The sequence below is a fragment of the Calonectris borealis genome, chromosome 10, assembly GCF_964195595.1.
Source record: "Calonectris borealis chromosome 10, bCalBor7.hap1.2, whole genome shotgun sequence".
Classification (NCBI taxonomy): Eukaryota; Metazoa; Chordata; class Aves; order Procellariiformes; family Procellariidae; genus Calonectris; species Calonectris borealis.
The window spans coordinates 8,348,495-8,366,547 of record NC_134321.1 but is presented as its reverse complement, the minus strand read 5'-3'; the positions used below and the strand labels follow the sequence as shown (position 1 = coordinate 8,366,547).

The window sequence follows — 18,053 nt, the reverse complement described above, 5'->3', positions numbered from 1 at the left end:
AATTAAAGAATGTATTTTAGGCTTTTCGCCAGGGACAACACTGCCTCCAATATTGTAATGCTCTGTTAAAGTGGATACCGTGTCTCCCAGCCAACACAAACAGGATACCTTATCAGTCTCGGCTGTTTTAAGTGCTGTTTCAGCAGCAGGGCATGAAGACATGGAAGGGACAGGCCAAAAAATTGGCTGGGAGTCCCTTAAATGCAACTGTGCGCTCGACACGTATAAAGACGGATTGTCCCAGGGCAGGACAAAGTTGCAAACCTTATGGGGATCCCTACTCTCAAACCCACCCAAAAATCCCATCCCGATGGCCCGGCTGCCCCTCGGCAGAGGCACTGTGGGAACGGTGGCAGCAGCACGAGCCATCGCTAGTTACCCTGCTCCTTCCCTACTGCCACGGGGGTTGAAAGCTCAAAGGAAAACTAGACCCTGACTTTTCAAACACTTACACAAGTGCTTAAGCTCACGGGTATAAGTAAATAGGACAGCTGAAGTCATTTATGCCAAGCAAAGGGCATGCTCCAGCATCCTCCTGGGCTGAGCTTCAGTGCGCACAGCAGCCGCCCATCCCAAATCACGCTGGGCACAGAGGCTGAAGGACACTGGCTTTGTCAATGAGTAACCTGGCAGGGAACGACTTCTCCTTTCTAAACTGCTTACGACAAATAAAAAAAAAAAACAGCGAACACGTTAAAAACAAGCTAACAATACCAATGCATTTGTGAAAGGCTTTAAAATCAGCAGACAAAAACCACCTTTGATTTTTTTGCACCCCCTCCACCAGGACAACAGCATCCTTGGGAGACAAGTGACTCCCGCCCACCCCTGGGGACAGGCACATCAGCCTGCTTGTCCCCTCTGTGGTCCCTCAGGGACTCACTCCGGAGCAGTGGGATGGACCGCACTGGGATGGACCACACTGGCAGTTTTGCCTATTGCAGCAGGTTCCCCGTTGCAAAATGAAAAACTTGATAAAACCCACCGCGCCCGGTGTAGTTCGCCGTGGCAGCGATGTGAGCATAAGCCCATTCAAGATAACGTATTGCTATTCCCACATCTCCAAAGCCTTTCAAATAAACTTGCAAGGAAGTGTGGAATATCTGAATCCTCAAGGAGAGAGAGGCACAAAGCATGTTATTCATGAAAGGGAAAAGCTGGGAGCGTGTGTGCGAAAGATACATAACCTACGAAAAATGCTGAAAACATATGGAAGCAATAATCTGTACTTTTTTTTTTTCCTTTTTTTTTTGGAAAGTAGAAACAAATGCTTCAGAATTCGGCGTTATTTGTTCACGTGCTGCGTTACAAATATTATCGTTTCTGCTCTCTGGATGAGGCACTAGACATCAAACCGGAGACCCAAACGCGCCCCGGGACGCGTACGCGTGCCTGCTGGGATGTCCCTCCTGCGGCAGGGCCAGCCCCAGGCGAACGCAGATTGAGGCTGCAAACACACGGAGAGTTTCCCATTGCACGGACAGTCCCCTCTGCTGCTCGCCACGCACGAGCAGATAACGCCCAGAGCACTGGGAACGGGACAAACACACGAAGAACATAAACATTCACTGCCACTAGCAACTCCCTGCCTACAGTCAACAAGGCAGAGTTGCAAAGCGACCTATCCACCATCACCCAGCAACCTCAAATATCTCCGGGCTTCTGGTCAACCACCTCATTGACCAGGTTAGCATCTCACAACACAAACCTCCTCTTTCTCCTTGTGCATCAGCTTAGCCTCATCCGTAGGTTTTTGTGATCCAGTGGTCAATCGCAACCCTTTGGGCTGATCCTGTATCATCTGGGATCTCCAGGTGGTCTCTCCTGGGAAGGTGGAAAGTTTGTCCTTGCAGATGCTCCCAGATCCGACGAGGCCAGATGTGATCAAAGTTCCGTGGGACTGGCCACAGTAGATTATAGTGAGATGGAAACAAATAAATGCTCGAAACAATTGTACGCACCAAAACTTCACTTGTTAATATGGAATATTAGTGCATATTAAGTCAACAGTCACGTAAATAGTTGCCCTGGAAGGCAAGGGCCAGGCATTACACGCTGTACAAACACACACTGCTGATGATAAGACCATGATGCACCGGAATGCACGAAGAGGAGCAGATCCTTCCCCACCAAAACGTGATTTCGAGGGACCAAGATTACACAGCATATGCAAGAAAAAGAGACTCCAGGAGAAGATGTAAAACACAATCTCACCCTGAAACAAAAACCCCAGTAAGCCAGTCTTTGTCTTTATGTCATGTTTATTACTGTTATTTAAATGCTTCTGCAAACGAGAAGAATAACTATGGCAACAAAGACTTCTCCAAAGGTTTTCAGACACTATTTTAAAAATTATCTTATCTGTCACAGCATCTGAATGCCTTCCCTCTGAAATCAGCCGCACGCCACTGCCTCTGCAGGCTTTGCAAACCAGGTGGTACGTCCCCCCTCCTCAAACCAGAGCTCGACACGGTCTTGAGGTTCAGGTGCCCTGCATCTATGGTTTAGCTGGTGTTTTTGGAGCAGAAGGTAGATGGCAGGGAACAGCAAGGTCTGTTGAATTGCAAGAGTATCAGTTTTTGCAAGGCTTTCTCAAGGAGCAAACAAACCATGCCTCTGTGTGCTAAACACATGCCAATCTCCCAACACGAAGGATCCGCTATTTTAAATACAGTACTAAGGCTGTAATTTTACTTCGCCCAGAGTAAATCCAAAATTAGTTCTTCACAGTAGGCTTAAAAGCAGCAAAAGCCACTCGCTCCCTTCCTGGAGCTGCCAACCATTTGTCACCTTTAAGGTTTGCATATTCACACTAATTGCACCAGGACTAGGTTATAAATTCCCTTCCCTTCCCTCCTCCCAGCCCACCTCCCTCGCAGGCTTTTCTCTGCAAGACATTATGCAAAAGATACTCCTAATGGCTATTCATTCACCAAACTCCAGTGACAGCTTTATTTAATGCCAAAGCTTGTTAACAAGCTGAATGGTACACAGTTTAATGTAATGCAGATCTGATTAGAAACCAGCAACCGGGCTCCTAAGGAGTTGGGAGATTTTTATTGAATTTGATTTCATTTTTTCCACACAAAGCCACCTTTCAAGTATCGACCTGTATTAATGAGGATTTTGTTACGTACACCCAATTTCCATCCTCCAGCCCGCAGCCCACACAGATGAACTTTTCCGTCCTTCCATACTTTTCTGACAACCTAAAGAAAGCGATGCGCTTCGAGGAAGGAGGCATTTTGCTGTTCAGGCCATGAGAGATGGGGGGTTATGCCAGTTGCAGTTTGATAGCCGTGTCCTCGCAGACTTCACGCCCAAGGACGATGGAATTCAATCTTCAGTCTTTTCAGACAAACCACTTACTTTCTCCTCTTTGGGGCTAAATGATTTAAAACTGAAAATTGAATTTCTGCCTTACAACAAGGGGCAGAGGTCTGCGGCATGCAGGAGGTCTGAGAGCTTCGAGGGGGTAAGACACAGGCAGTGGGCTCCAGCTTAACTGTGTCTGTAACACGGGGTGTTTTCCATTCCTTGCTTTCACCAAAATAGTATTAAATATGCCGACACTTTCACAGGATAATTCACCCACTACCTTGAACTTGAGATTATAATTTCAGAGCAAAATTAAGAAGATTCAAAAAACAAACTCTAAAACCAGGGACATTTTTTAATTACTTAGCAATCACCTTTCATCTTCTTTTTGCACATCACCTACAGTATAGAGACCGGTTTTATTCTGAAAAGAAAACAGTTCTGCAGATTACAATTTATTTTCGAGTGGTTTCCCTGGCTGAGGAAATATGCATGTGCTTCCAGGAATGATAAATTCAGGCAACACTCAAAGCCATCTCCCCATACGAGAAAAGTGGCTTTTAAGGGAACGTACGGGCACAGAAATCTTTGGCGTCTAACAACGCAATTTGCCCGCTTGATGGAGTAGCTGCACAGATCACCCCTAAAATCACAGGTAACTAGAAAATACACAGTCCTGCATAATTACATATACGACAATGCCTGTATCAGCAATGGTTTCAGTGCCTGCAAGCTTATAAATTCTTTCCCTTCTCCCTAAAGCATACCACCACTTCCCATCTTTGAAGCAAAAAAGTCCCATTTACATTTATCAGCAAAACTCTGCTATTAAAAGATTATAAAAAGGCTTACAAATCTCTAGTGGTTAATTGATCTGGGTTTGTATCCTTAATCTGCGGATTTCCTTGCAAACCCTTGTTTTCTTCCAGCCTCACTCTGCACGTTAAGGTGAGCATCCTCAGCAGGAGCTGGCAACGCTGCCCCGTGCGCAGAGGGCACCGGCTCCTGAGCATATTTTCAATCTACAAAACTACTATTAATAATTTGCCTGCTTACATGTCCCTGGCATTAACAGACCACTGGCTAGTAAAAAATGAATGTGCTTCTTCTCTATTGTGTTCTGGCAAATAGGTTGCCTTTATTTAATTGCCTAATTACTCTTAGATCAAGGCAATTAAATGTGAATGCGTGTGCAGGAGGGCTCTCGGCTTGTCCAGTCCCCGGTGTAAGGTAACGTGGAGTAAGGTCTAACTCGGCACTGCCTGCCCACTGGGTGGGATGCACACCCGCAGCACACAAGCTGCAATGCCCCTTGGGCTCACCCCCATCCTACCCACAGGGCCCCATCCTTCCCCTGCCCCGGGGGAGGTAACCCCTTCCTTCCCGAGAAAAGGCTGCTGGAAAAATGCACGCAGTTTTAGCCAAAATCCTTGCCCGTGTCCGGGGTCCCTCAGAAGAGGGCAGCCAGGAGACAGCTACAGGTGGTCCTGGCGGGCTGGACCCTCCTGCTCCATCTCCTCCTGCACGTAGGGTTTTGCAGGATCCGGCGCAAGAGGCATAGGGTGCCGGCGCAGAGGGCACAACCTGCACAGAGCCGCGACACCAGCTCTCGCCTGACGCTCCCCAAGTAGCTGGGTGCCTCTTCTGCTGCGGCATTTGGCCCTCGATGGGATGCTATCAAAATTCATCTAATTTTTCAAAAGCCACTGGTTAGTTGCACCCTCGGACATAACAAAAGTCAAATGACAGCACCTCATAAGTCCTTGGAGCAGAGGAGAAATAGCTTTGGTCACCACCCCTTTTCTTGTTAATCTACAGTTGAAAGTTCTCCTTGACACTTTTAAGCACCATGAAGCACCTTTGCGACAACGTCTGCTACCCCAAACTTCAGCTGCGAGGAAACCTGGGACAGCTCGGGAAAGCATTTATAAGCCCTGAAAAGAAGACAACTCAGGGGTGACCTTATAAATCTATTAACGCCCACGTGGTGGATTCAGATTATGGGGCGGGTGTCAGGAGACCACAGCTCCTGCAGCCCAGGAGGAGGAGACACCTTCACCTTCTGAAGGTCTGAGGTGGGACATGGTGCACTTGGATGTGCCACCGGCACCTGCGGAGGGCCAGGCTGGAGGATTACGGCGAGCCCCACCTGCCGCCGCGCATCCCTCGGGGCAGTCCTCAGCCCACAGACCCCATCCTACCACACCTTGGAGCAAATGCCACCGGGAACGATGATTTGCAAGGCTGAAGCTTAAGATACAACTCAATGCGAATAAACCAATCCCCCTCCTCGCTCTGAACCCGTGCTTTAATCTGCTGAGATGCAGCTCCAAGAAGTAGGGCAGAAGCCGGCAGGAGCGCTGAGCCCGACAGATGCTGGAGAAAAGGGTATACCCTATAAAATAAGGTTAAAAGGTCGCCAAGAGCTCCCTGGCCTACTAAGTCTGTGCACCAGCTCCTGGAGCCCACAGCCCAGATTTAATATCGCCAAGTCCCAGATGGCCCATGAGCAGGAACTCATTTCTAGCCAGCACAACGTGGGGAGGGGAGAAGGGGCTGATCCAGTACGAGGCCAGGGCTTGCCATACCTCGTTGGCACCAGCACCATCCGTTTTTACGTAAAGAGACATAACAGAAAGCCAAAAATACTTGTTCATTCTTACACACACCCCATCAATTTTAATAGCTAAATCTCTGCTTGGCATCACAGAGAGGGGATAAACCCATCATGGGGTCACAGGGGGAGGCAGGAGTTTCACCCAGTGCTTTGGTGCAAACCACCCAGATCCCCTTCTGCCCCGATCCCCCCTTTCCACCCCACCCCAGCCTGCCCAGGCTGTCCCTGACAGGCGAGGGCAGCTTCAGCCCCCAGCACGACCCAGGGCAGCAGGATGAGCCCCTGACCGCAGCAGGGAGCGGACCGGCTGCGAGGTGGTAATTAGCAAACCAGTTACCCCAGTCCCAGGTCTGGATCCCGCATGGCACAGGCACACCTGCGTGCTGCTCGGCAAGGCTGAAAAACCCACCCGTGTCTCGAGAACCACCAGCCAGGGCGGGCAAAACTTTCAGACCAACACAAGCGCTCTCCAAAAAAGCCCCATCCGCACCCTGACCATGCAGAGAGCTGGGAGGGAGCCACAAAACCCTGCGAAGGGAGAGCCGGAGGGAGATCCATCGGGGTCCCACTGCCCTCGGGGGGACGGGGCGGGGGGACGGGGGTCTCGCCGGGCCTTACCTCCACTTGTGCAGGGCGAAGCCGGGACACTGGTCCCCGCAGGTGGTGCAGGGCTGGCCCCGCTCCGGCTCCCCCGACGCCGTCAGCTGCAACACACCGCAGAGGTCAGCCCCAGCCCCCCGGCTGCGGGACGGGGGGGGACGGGGGGCACGCACCTAGGGGTGGGGTGCACGCCCGGGGGAAAGGGGGTACCCGCACGGCTGGGAGAAGGTGCGGGGAGGGAGCACGGCCAGGCTGGAGGGGGGACGCACCCGGGGAAAGGGGCGCTTCGGGGTGGCGGGGGGGACACACGCACCGCACCGGGGGCGCAGCCGGGCGGCGGGACAGAGCCACAGGTTGGAGCGGGGCGGGGCGGGGGTCCGCACCCCGCCGGGACGGGGCGTGAAGGGAGACCGAGACCCCCCCGCCCCGGCACTCACCGACCGGCCGGAGAGCCGCTTGCGGGAGCCGCGGCCGAACATGGCAGCGCCGCGCCGCGCTCCGCGCAGCCGAGCGCAGCCCAGCCCGAGTGCGCGGCAGCGGCCGCCCCGGCCCGCCCCCCCCCGGCGGCCGCCCCTCCGCCGCGCTGCGCTCCCGCCCCCTCACCCCGCCCCTCGGCCCGGCAGGCACCGCCCCGGGAGAGCCCGGCCGCCCCCCCGCCCCGGCTCGCACCGGCCCGGCGGCTCCTACCGCCCCGCTGCACCGCAGCCGCTGCCGTCATCACTCCGCTTCAGAGTTAACGATCCTCCCCGGCCCCTTCCCGGCACTGGCTGTTGTTGTCCCGCCGCACTCGGGAGCGCAGCCAGCTCTGCCCGGCAGTGCAGGGCACGCGTAACTCTCCGGAGCACGAGTGTTAATAAGAAACCTGAGCTCCGAAAGAGCAGAGGTGGGATTCTGCAGCACTGAAGGGGCACGCGCTGGAGTTACGGCTCTGAGCACGTTGCAACTGGCGCTGCGCGGGGGGCTTTTGCTGGTATAGGCAAAGGCAGGGAGCAAACAGCCCAGGTTCCTGCTGGGCTTCTGTTCCCCTCTTCACGGAGAACAGATTTAGCCCGCAAACACTAGCAGGGTGCGGGAGAAACAGAGTCATGTGAAATATGTTTGCAGCCTGAGATGCCGGGCCGGGACACGAAGCACCTGTTACAGCCCCGGAGCTCACGGTCCTTCCAGAGCTACACGTGGGCCAGTGGGGCCGGGAGCTGTGGGGCTGGGAGCCGCGGGGCTGGGAGCTGTGAGGCAGCCCGTGTATCAGCCTGCTCTTGTCATTCATACAACGTGCTGCAAAGGGATCCCCACAGCCAACAACCAGCCCGTACCCCTGGGGGTTTGCAATCAAACAGCACATCTGGCACAAGGCAGAGCAAAATGAAACACGGGGAGAAGGGGGAGCAGCAAACATGCTTCGCAGGGCACAGGGGTCCTTGGAAACTTGTCCCCAGTGGGGAAGGAGCAGCTTTGCCATTAGCATTTCACAGCTTCACCCCATGGCTGTGGTTGTTCGCAAATCCTGTCATCTCCTTCCCCTCCTTTCCTGCCTCTTTGTTCCTTTGCCTTTCTGCCTCACAGCTGCTTAAAACCGTAACGCTTTGATAATTCTTTTTCATTTAATCAGTTCTCATTTCTGTCAATTTTTCACTTAGTCTCAGGCAAAAAGTTTCAGGGAGATTTTCACTCTTTCCTCCCATAAATGTTGGGCTTTCTTAAAAAAAAAAAAACAAATGGGGAATTTTATCATGGAGAAAATTTTCTTTTTCATGGGCTTTCTCCATGTCAGTGGGAAAATATTGACGTCCCTCCCTGCTCTGTTTTCCTGTGGTTGCTATTTTTACCCTTCCAAAACCCTCCAGCTTCTCTCCATTGCTCCCTTCTGCCAAATTTCCTCATCATTTTCCTTCTCAGTTTCTCTCCCAGTTTCCAGCGAAGGAGGAGGCGATCTCTTCAAATACATACATGTTTCATCACAGGGTGGGCAACTGCTTGCAGGCTGGGGTTTGACCTCGTATTAAAACATCCCTACCTATAGGTATCTAATATCGGACACGGTAATATCAAGGTGCTGAGTTACTACTATCTCTACTGAAGGTCAACAGGATTTCAGGGAACGAGCATCGTGCAAGAGAGGGCCTGAAATTCTCCAGCACTTTGGGTGTCTTGCATAAGGTTCAGAATATTTAAAACTCCAATTAAAACTGCCGAAATAAAAGCATTATTGGATACAGGACTTATAACAAGACTCAACGTGCTGTGGGAAATGCTTTAAAGGTGACCTGCAAATCCTTTTTAATTGCTTTGCTGTTGCAAGAGATGCTGTGTGCCCTCAATAACAGGGCTGGTGAGGACATCTGCTATAAGTTTAAAACAGCAAAAGTAAGTCAAAGTTGGAGGGTAAATTCCTTGGAGGTGTGGCTGTGCTGAATCACGGCTCCAGTCTTCTGATGAACAACCTAAATCACTTCTTAAAACGAGGCAAGTTGGTCCCCTCCCTCCATCCCAAGCTGTCCAAGGGGCCACCAAACTTGTCTGCCACCCTACACGGCTTGTATCCTCCAGCCCCATTTCAGCCCCAGTAGATACTGCAGCCGCTGGGTGACTCCTCCATACACAGGCGAAAGGCAGGGAAGGCTCTGAGCATGAAGACTTGCACCAGCGTGTTCGAAAGGAGAGGGAAGAGGAAGGCTCAGCCTGGGAGAGCAGAAGATGCAGATAAGAGAGGTGCTCACTGCTTCTGGCCCGGTGTGCCTGGAGCAATATCTGGGGAAATCACGCACACCCAGAGCCATAAAAATATTCAGGTACCAAAGACCCCAGTGAAGTCAGGTCCTTAGTGACTCCTAGGCATCTAAATGTCTCTTGGGGACAGCAGTTTCCCTCTGGCCCAAGACATCCAGGACAAATGAAGGGCTAGTCAAGAGGACTCGATCCACATTTTAGGGATGCTCAGATGCTGCATCTACATAAGGAAACAGCCAGGCGAGAACATCATCTCTGGGATGTATTTGGGAAAGAGAGGGGAGACATTATCTCACTAGCCTGAGACAAGCTCCTCTTGTCTTTCCTCCCCCAGAAAAGCTGCCAAGAGTAAAGATCTCTCAGGAAATAAACTCCCACTCCCTTGTTCTCACCATGCTCAAAGGGGATGATGCACACATCCTGCATGGCTGGGCGGGCAGGGGACAGCAACACAGCTCCAGCCCTACCTGTGCTACCACGAGAGGTACTTTCGAAAGGGGTTTTTATATTTTTGTTTTTATAAACATGTAGATCTTCCTCTCGAGAGGAGACAGACTCAGCTTGGAGATGGGGGGTGTCAGATACTGCTGTCAAATAGGCTCAGAAACAGAGACACACGGATAATATATGCTAGACAGTTTGTCTGACAAATTATTGTTTCTGCTGTCACTTAAGTTGTTCTGTACGTCATCTTCCCCTCCCATTTCTGTTTCAACCAAACCTGCCTAGAGATGACACTTCTTCCAGCCCTTCTCATGATTAAACCAGTTTAAAACCCAGTTTTCTCTGTTCGTGCACTGTGAGAAGGACCCCGTTCCCTTTTGAATTTATGGATGGCCGAGAGGAGGGAAATGGCAGAAATGTTCTGCTCCCTGTTGTACCTGATATTACAGAAATAATTGTCATTAAAATCAGAGAGCTCAGAGAAAAGTAAAATGCAGTTCCTGCATTAGTTCCCACTAATAGGGTGGGTGGTGCAGGGGCTGACGTGGGATCCGTGCAGGAAAGCAGCCCTGGGTGCAGGGCAGGTGCTGTGGTGGCCGCAGTGTACCCAGGCTGCCCTAGCCCTCGTGGCTCAGCAGGTCTGGTCACAAGGCCTGCAGAGCATCTCAGTCCAACAAGCACATTGTGCTATGCCTCCTGGTCAGATAAATGCACTTCTTCAAGCAAATTCAGCCTCCGGCAGCAGAAGGTGGAAAGAAGAAACCCATGTTGCTGCAGAGCTGTTCTGCTTGCCCGGTCCCAGGGTACGTGCCCAACCTCGCAGCTGTGCTGAGTCTCACCTGGTAGCGTGCTCCACTGCTGTATGTGGAGGAAAGGAGATGCCATTAGGGCTCTGCTCTCCCGGTGACCTCCATCCCCTTTGGGACACCAGCTTGAGCAGTAGCAGCAGTGAAGTCACTCGTGTCCAAGCCCAGTGGGCAGTTCTCACCACCCAAGAAGAGGAGCTGCAGGTCCACAGCAGGAGCTGCAACCAGGGGATGGGAAATATGGGGACAACTTGTGCCACCAAAGACCATGGAGTCTCTGCCTCCAGCTGTTGCCCAGCACTTCTGGATGGGAGTTAGCTGGCAGACACAACACTTTTCTGTACGGAGCCAGGAAAATTTGCTACTCATTCCAGAAAAGTGCCCCCAGCTCTTCTCTCCTGCAAACCATGCCTCATGTTAGGAAATCACCTCCAGAATACCTGCAGAAAGCTCTTAGCATCCCTCCATCAGCTCTGACACACCTGTGCCTCCTATGGTCCAGCCCTGACGGTCAGCACCAGGGCAGCAGCACCAACAACAGAAAATACTGGAGTTAGGCAGAAAGCAGCTCTCTTTCTGTCTGCTGGATCCGTATCTTCTCCCCTCTGCGATGTCAAGGTGAATTTGGCTGTTACGGACCGAGTCAGTCCCTTCGCAGTTCCTCCTGCCAGCAGCCTGCGCAGGTGAATTACAGCGCAACATGAATCCTGTTGCCATCTAGTACCCTGAAGGTAAAAAATGTCCGACTGTTATTAGGCAGTTATTGTCTGAAGCCTTTCAACAGCAAAAGGAGGGCTTAAAAAATGCCTGTAAGTGCCACAGCTGCTGAAGGAGTGTGCTGGGGACCAGGCATCTATTTAACCGCATAGTTCTTCCACCAAGCCTCCTCCTTCCTGGGTAAACGTGCCCTCATGAGGGTCTTTTAGGAGGGAAACAATTCAGTGTTTCCGCTCATTCTGGCTTCGAGATTTGCAATTACTGCAGGCAGAAAAGGCTGTGCATAAACCCCAGTTTCAGGTGGGGTTATGGAATTTCAATCTGTGCATAACAGGAACCCAGGCCGGGATGAATCATGCTATGTTACTTCAGTTTTAAATTTTTTTTGCACTGCGTAGGTTTTTCTAGGGCATATTCCATCAGGCACATACCGGTCAAATTCACTTTGAACATTTATTACACTGTTAGTCTGTGGTACACACACTTCAGATGTCAGAAACTGTAACAAAGTGGGCTTAGCAACTTAACAAAACCCTTCCATCATTTCTGCAGATCGCCATACATTTTCTGAGTGCTCTTTATCACAGCCATTTGACTACTATTTTTTTTGTTAGATTTGTCAGTTCTGAGGTATTTTGATTAAAACCGCACTGAGTAATTTCACCTTTTTTCCTTCATCAATACAGTAATTTGTAAATATCCCAGGAATTTTTTTTTGTCCTCCCACCCAGGAATGCAAATGGCCATTATGTGCTCCCCAAGGTATCTCCAAATAACCCTTCTCCTCTTAACCTTAGGATTTTATTGTGTTAGTTGCTAGGTAACTGAGTAAGATTTATAGCCATCTATTGTTAATTTTGAAGGCAGTCTTCAATTTCCCCGTAAATAGCATTTGGGAGTTGGAGTCCACACCAATAAAAACTTGCAGCCCAGTCCCACTCCGTGGAGAGGAGCACCTGCTATGAAAGACGGAGCCAAGCAGAAACATAAAGCTTACGCCCTCCTCCCAAAAAAAGGGCCCAGCCCCTCTCAAAGCGGGCAGGCTGCGCACCGCTGGGGTGCTGGAGGGACCCCGGGCTCCCCCAGCCTCTGGTGCCGGCGTGGCAAAGTGTCGGCGCTGGGGCATGGGCTGTGCCGGGCACTGAGCGCATCCCGGCTGCCGCCCCGCTCTGCTCCCGGCTGCTCCTCTTCCAGCCCCCTCGTCCTCAAAATGACAGCGCTGCAGCTTTTGCCCAGAACTGGATTTCTTTGCTGTCAAGCTCAAGACTCCCCAGGCGCAGCTCTACCTCCCCTCTCTCTTAGAGGAGAGGTGGGTGGTAGATGGCCCTGGTTCATGCAGTTCCTTAACGCTTCTCAATTTGAGGCTAAACAGAGCAATCAAGTGGGGCTCTGCCAATTTGCACAAAACCTCCTTGCGCTATAGCAACAAGTCATTTTCTACTATCCCCCTTCTTAATGCCTAGAGCTCTCTTGCGATCCAGCAGAATTATTTGCTTTATGCTGTAAATTCACACTCCTTCCATGCTGCTTTTGCTTTTCAGGACCATTCCTGAAGATGAGAAAACCCAAACCTATTTGGGGTAACTCGCAGAGAGGCAAGCGGCAGCAGCCAAGGCAGGAGGTGAGTAGCCGGAGTGAAGCCATCCTGCCCTTCGCTTCCCACGGCACTGGATGTTGCTCAGTCCCTCACATTAATCATGCGTTTGCCATCCCACAGGTGGAAAGGTCCTTTTATTTATTTTCGTTAAGCTGCTTTATTGTCTCTTCTCATTGGGGAAAAAGAAAATAGCCTTTTTCTTCCCGTTTCACAGGATTGAAACCTGCTGATAAACGGGGGAGTGAGATACCTGACAAAACCAGACTGCCAGTGGTTGTGGCGGGGCGGTAGCTCAAATCAGGCAGAAGTTAGGTAGCTGCTCTAAGGGACAATTCAGAAAACTATGTCTATGGTCCTTGAGATGCCAGAAATGGTTTCTCTCCTGGCCACCAACGTTGTCAGATTTTACATTTGTGCTATTTTTACCTGCTGGAGATACTGGTTCTTTGGCCAAGGCAAACAGCCCAGGACCTACCTGCTGTCTAAAGCTTCCAATATTCCCAAGTTAAATACTTCCATACATTTAGGTTCTTGAAAGGCCCAGGCCATTAGGAATGATCAAATGGGAAAATGCCATTAGTGAAATCTGAACGCAAGTCGTATCTGGAAAGCTTCACATACCACTTGCACGACGTGGAGGAAAGCCGATGAAGAGGAGGATATACTCAGATTATCTCAGGCACCCGAGGAAGGCAGCCTCTCCCGGGGCGGGCATGCAGCTCTCGGGGGTTATTCCAGGTGAGCTACGCATCGGCACAAGGCACACCCACAGCCTTTTCCACGTAGAGTGGGATGAAGCTGTAGATGTTGACAGGAGCTGTTGGAAGGACTTTAGGACACCCCACGTAATGCAGTTCGGTCAGCAGAATTTAGGAACACCTCTAAAACACATATCTGAAGGGCAGCATCTCTCCATTTGCCCCAGCTGGATGGGGACAGCAGCTCAAGCGAAAGACAGCAGAGCGGTCGCTGTAATGCCCTTGGCTGGGGTTTCCTTAGATCATCTGTGCCACTGGTCCGGGCAGATTGTCCCCCGAGACACCTGGATTTGAAGAGACCTGGTGTGCTCAGGGATCCCCCGGGAAGAGAGCAGTGAAGGAGGGAGGAAGACAGCAAAGTCTTTCAGCAGCTGAGCCCCAGCGCAGACGAGAAGAAAGGCCGCTGGCTTCTGCTCTCACAAGGCAAGGCTCAGGCTCACCGTGTTATTCCCTGCTGCTGCCAGGCGGCAAACCTCGTGGCAACTGCTGAACTACACCTCCTTCCAGCAGCTTGGCCCGCGCCATATGCGGTTTATTATTTCAGAGCTCAGTTATTTGCCGGTTCAGCTAATGCGGGTACTTTTTATCTGTAGCTGCGTTTTCTCAAGCAGGGCTAGATTGCCACCGGTGGGTACGTGTTTGTTCTAGCTAAGCTCCGGCAAGGCGCCAGCCTCAGGGGCAAGTGCACAGCTGCATGCTCCCAACACCACAAATCTGGCCCCTACCCCAAAGGACTGGTCAAACCCGAGACCCGAAGTTGAGACAACTTCATCCGGGGAGCCCAAGCCATGCATGAGGCCAGAGCTCCAGCCCCTGGCAGCAGCTGGTACCTGCTTGCATCCTTTGCTGCAGGCAGCTTCGCTCACGCCTGCCGGGGGGATTACAGAGGCATGGGAGCAAATAAGCCCCTGCTCATATTTGCCAGTCACTGAGACCTCTACCGCAGGTCTGCCTGCACAGCGGCTAACCTGGACACGTTTGTTCTTGCCAGTTTGCAGGGAGCCATCCCCGCTTCTCGTGAGCGGGAGCAATTAAAGCATTTCACAGCAAATACTCCTTTCTGCGTGAGGGTGGGGGAAGGCAAGCAGTAAGTAGTGAATAGCTTCAAAGGGAAAGGTCAGCAAGCCAGCGAGGATGGATTAGTAAAGGACAATGCAGCAAAGACCTGATTAATTTAATTGCTCATCCGAAATGGAGTCACAGATTAAAGAAGGATGAAGAAATTATAAGCATATGAATGGAGCCAAGTAATGATTTTAAGGGAGAAAATACGCAGAGCCCTGCCTTCCCCTGCACCCTCTGCCCTGCGTACAAAGGGATTTGTATTCAGCGATTACTCCAGACTTCTGGCTCTTGTCCTCACGCTGTCTTCTCAGAGATGGAGGTACCGACTACCGATTACCAATAAATGTTTCAGTAGCTGCAGTTTGATATCGCTGCTGGTGGCTCAGATTGAGCAGGAGCATGAAAGCTAGGCATGTGCCTGCACCTGCGAGGAGATGTAATGTGGAAACCGTTTGGGCTCTTACACTCCCAGCAGAAGGTTTTCCTGGTGGAAATGGATTGACGTGCATGGCCTCAGCCTCTGCACTTCATATCCAGCCACTGCCTCGAAGGACCTGAATCAGCTTCACAAAGGAGAAATGTATTTCTACCTTCCCTCGGCTTAAAATGGTACCTACATCAGATCTCCCTGTACTTACAGTCAACAGATCATGTCTCCAAACACTTCAGAAGTAATATTTATAGCTAGAGAGAGGCAGAAGTCATTTCATGGAAAATTTCACAGGTTCGTTGTTGGTTTTTTAATTGGAACAAACAAACCAACAAACCCCCAGGAAATAAAGTATAAAAAGCATATGGGTTAGGTCAAAACACTATTCTCTTCTCATTTTGATTTTTCAAAAACTGTGCCTTATGTTTGGTAATATAAAATAGCTGAAAAATTAAGCCAACTTTGAAGTGGAAACTCAGACTCTTCTGGGAAGGCCAAAAATGACTTCTTAGCATTCTTCATCTCGCTATTGCAAAGAGAGGTCAGAAACTTGCCAACTAAATCTGCTTGTGGAAGGCTACAATTCCGATTGCCTGGATTACTCCAGCGCAGGCAAAAATACTTGGAAAATACTGGAGTGAGACCGACAGGCACCACGTTTGGCCACCGGCTCCTTCCTCCTGCACAATGCAAGCTGGAGAGCTGCCTCCAGGAATTCGTACTGCAAAAGGACTCATCCCCTCCCACTAAATGACCAACAGCTACTAAGGTTAGCGACTTCTGGATGAACTCGAATGTATTTCTTCAAAAGACTTGATCTGAAGAGTTCTCGATTTGAAGAGGTCAAGCGATGGGAGAACTTACCACGTGGGCTGAGCTGCTTCAACTGTTAACGACTCCTGGGTTTGGTTGAATTTCTGTGTCTTTGCCTGGTAGATAGAGAACTGTCTTACCTCAATGCTCTTCCCCCGGCAGAAATGCTTTCTCTAAGTCACCCTCAATTGTCTGTTTGGGAAGAGGAGTCGTGTCGGAAAGAGCCAACAGACCTGGAAGTGCCTCAGTGGACAATTGTCTTTCAAGCCCAGACTGCCCTCCTTGGCCTTTTCTGCCTCTCCCCATTTTTCAATACGATTTTCAAAGCATGGCTATGCAGGAGAAGAAGGTTTTCTAGCAAATGTCCTGAATTAGGACTAGCTCCTTGAGATGTGCGTTTCCAACAGCCTTCAATAAAATGCATTTTATTTTTCTATGGAGGAAAAAATGCCCATTATTGGGGCAGAAGGGAATGTTGAAGAGATGAAGCAATCGCCTCTGTCTCTAGCGCAATTAGTCCCGATAGGCCATACAACGAGGCTGAAGAGTGCTGTAATTTTTATAGAATAACTGATTTTAAGCATCAAAAGTGTTAAAATGACCCTTTCATTATACAGGGCTGGAAGGGTATGATTCAGGGGCTGTGCACAGACCCCCTGTTGGCTTAATTCCACAGCAGCCCATGTTTAAAGCTTTTGTAATCATTTATTAAAGATAAATGATGGAAAAGAAAGACACCTTTAAGATACCGGTCATTTAAACTAAGAGTCAAGCTTTTGAAATACCGCATGTTCTGTTTTCTGCATCTGACAGTGTTTTAGACACTGTGAGAAAGGTATCCTCTCTCCTTTTGGATTAAAAACATAGAAGCTGAAAAAAGCTGGAGCTGCCAGCTCTGAGAGATCTGCTGCATTTTCTGAGACAAAGCAAGAGGAACATACAAGGGAGGACAGAAAAATGCAACTTCTTCGCTCTTACCTGCAGCCTCTGGGGCAGAGGTGATGTAAGGCTCTGGCTGCAGTTTGTTACCTGGTGCCCTCCTGGGAGCCGGTCCCCACGTTTTCTTCCTTTTAACCCAAATTTCTTCCACCTGAATTTTCTTGTATATTTGATACTATTTTTTCAAACTTAAAATTCTAAGTTGATTTTTTTTGCGAATTTCTTTAAATAGGACTGCTAGTGGTGTGGACCAGGTCCGGCATCCCAGCTCATCCTTCAAAAACATTTGCAAAATGAACTGTTTGGCTCCCTTCTCGTCCCATGGCAAGGGGTGTCCCTGGTGCGCGGATGGCAGCACCGGTCGGTCACCAGGCACCACCGACTAGCGCATGGGCCACCTCTGAGGTAAGCTCGTGTACGTTCTGTACCTCGGGCCATTCCTCCTCCGGACAGAAGTTGGGAAGCATCAGTCTATCCGACCGGCAGGGCACGAGTGGATGGCCGTGGCCATTCTCCAGGATGGTCCCCAGACCACAGACTCCAACGCGGGCTTGGGGCAGGGCTCCATATAAACAACATTATTGCCTTCCCTCGTTCCTTTTGCATGGGACAATCAAACAAGGAACCCGAAGCTTGGAAATAAACACCAGCACAGAAAGGAATGTTTACCATTCAATGTATTATTCCCTTGTGTACAAAGTATTTTGCCTCTATAATAGCACACAGGTATTGAAATACGATGGCAAATGCAGAAAGACCATACAGACATGTCTTACAGGTCTTTTCATTTCCTTTGAGTATAAGCAGAAAGAAAAGAAACACTGTACAGGAAAGTGCTTGCAAAAAAACCCCCAGTTTGTAGAAAAATAATGGCATTGATATACAAAACCCAGAGTTGTTTCCGGAACAAGAAATTTCTAATGTCTCTGGTCCTCAAAGTCTGTTCCTATTTAATGAAGCCCATTAATGAACCACAGGATCAGTGCTCTATCATTTTCTTCCCTTATAGTTTATTTAATATTTTTTAAGGTTTCTCTTGCTCTGTTAATAGCTGCTATGAAACTATATGGTAGAAATGAATGTGTACAGGTCAAAATAATATTTCTTTTTATAAATAGCCATTCACTTCATTAGAGAAAATATAATAAGCCTGTACTTCCTAAGCACCACTGTTTCTTTCTAAAGTTCATAGTGCAATTTTCCCTTTTCCCCTACTGAAGTT

General features: G+C 49.9%; 1 protein-coding gene across 1 annotated transcript in view; it reads right to left on the bottom strand.

Annotated features, from left to right (window-relative positions):
* The window catches only part of PRICKLE2 (prickle planar cell polarity protein 2), a 107,931-nt gene extending 100,855 nt beyond the window's left edge, over positions 1 to 7,076 (bottom strand). The window contains exons 1-2 of the mRNA XM_075158695.1: positions 6,973 to 7,076; positions 6,554 to 6,639 (exon numbers count right to left, since the gene is read on the bottom strand). Coding sequence (XP_075014796.1) covers positions 6,554 to 6,639; positions 6,973 to 7,014 — 128 coding nt within the window. The 5' untranslated portion in view covers positions 7,015 to 7,076. The remainder of the gene's footprint in view (positions 1 to 6,553; positions 6,640 to 6,972) is intronic.
* Positions 7,077 to 18,053: the final 10,977 nt, after the last annotated feature.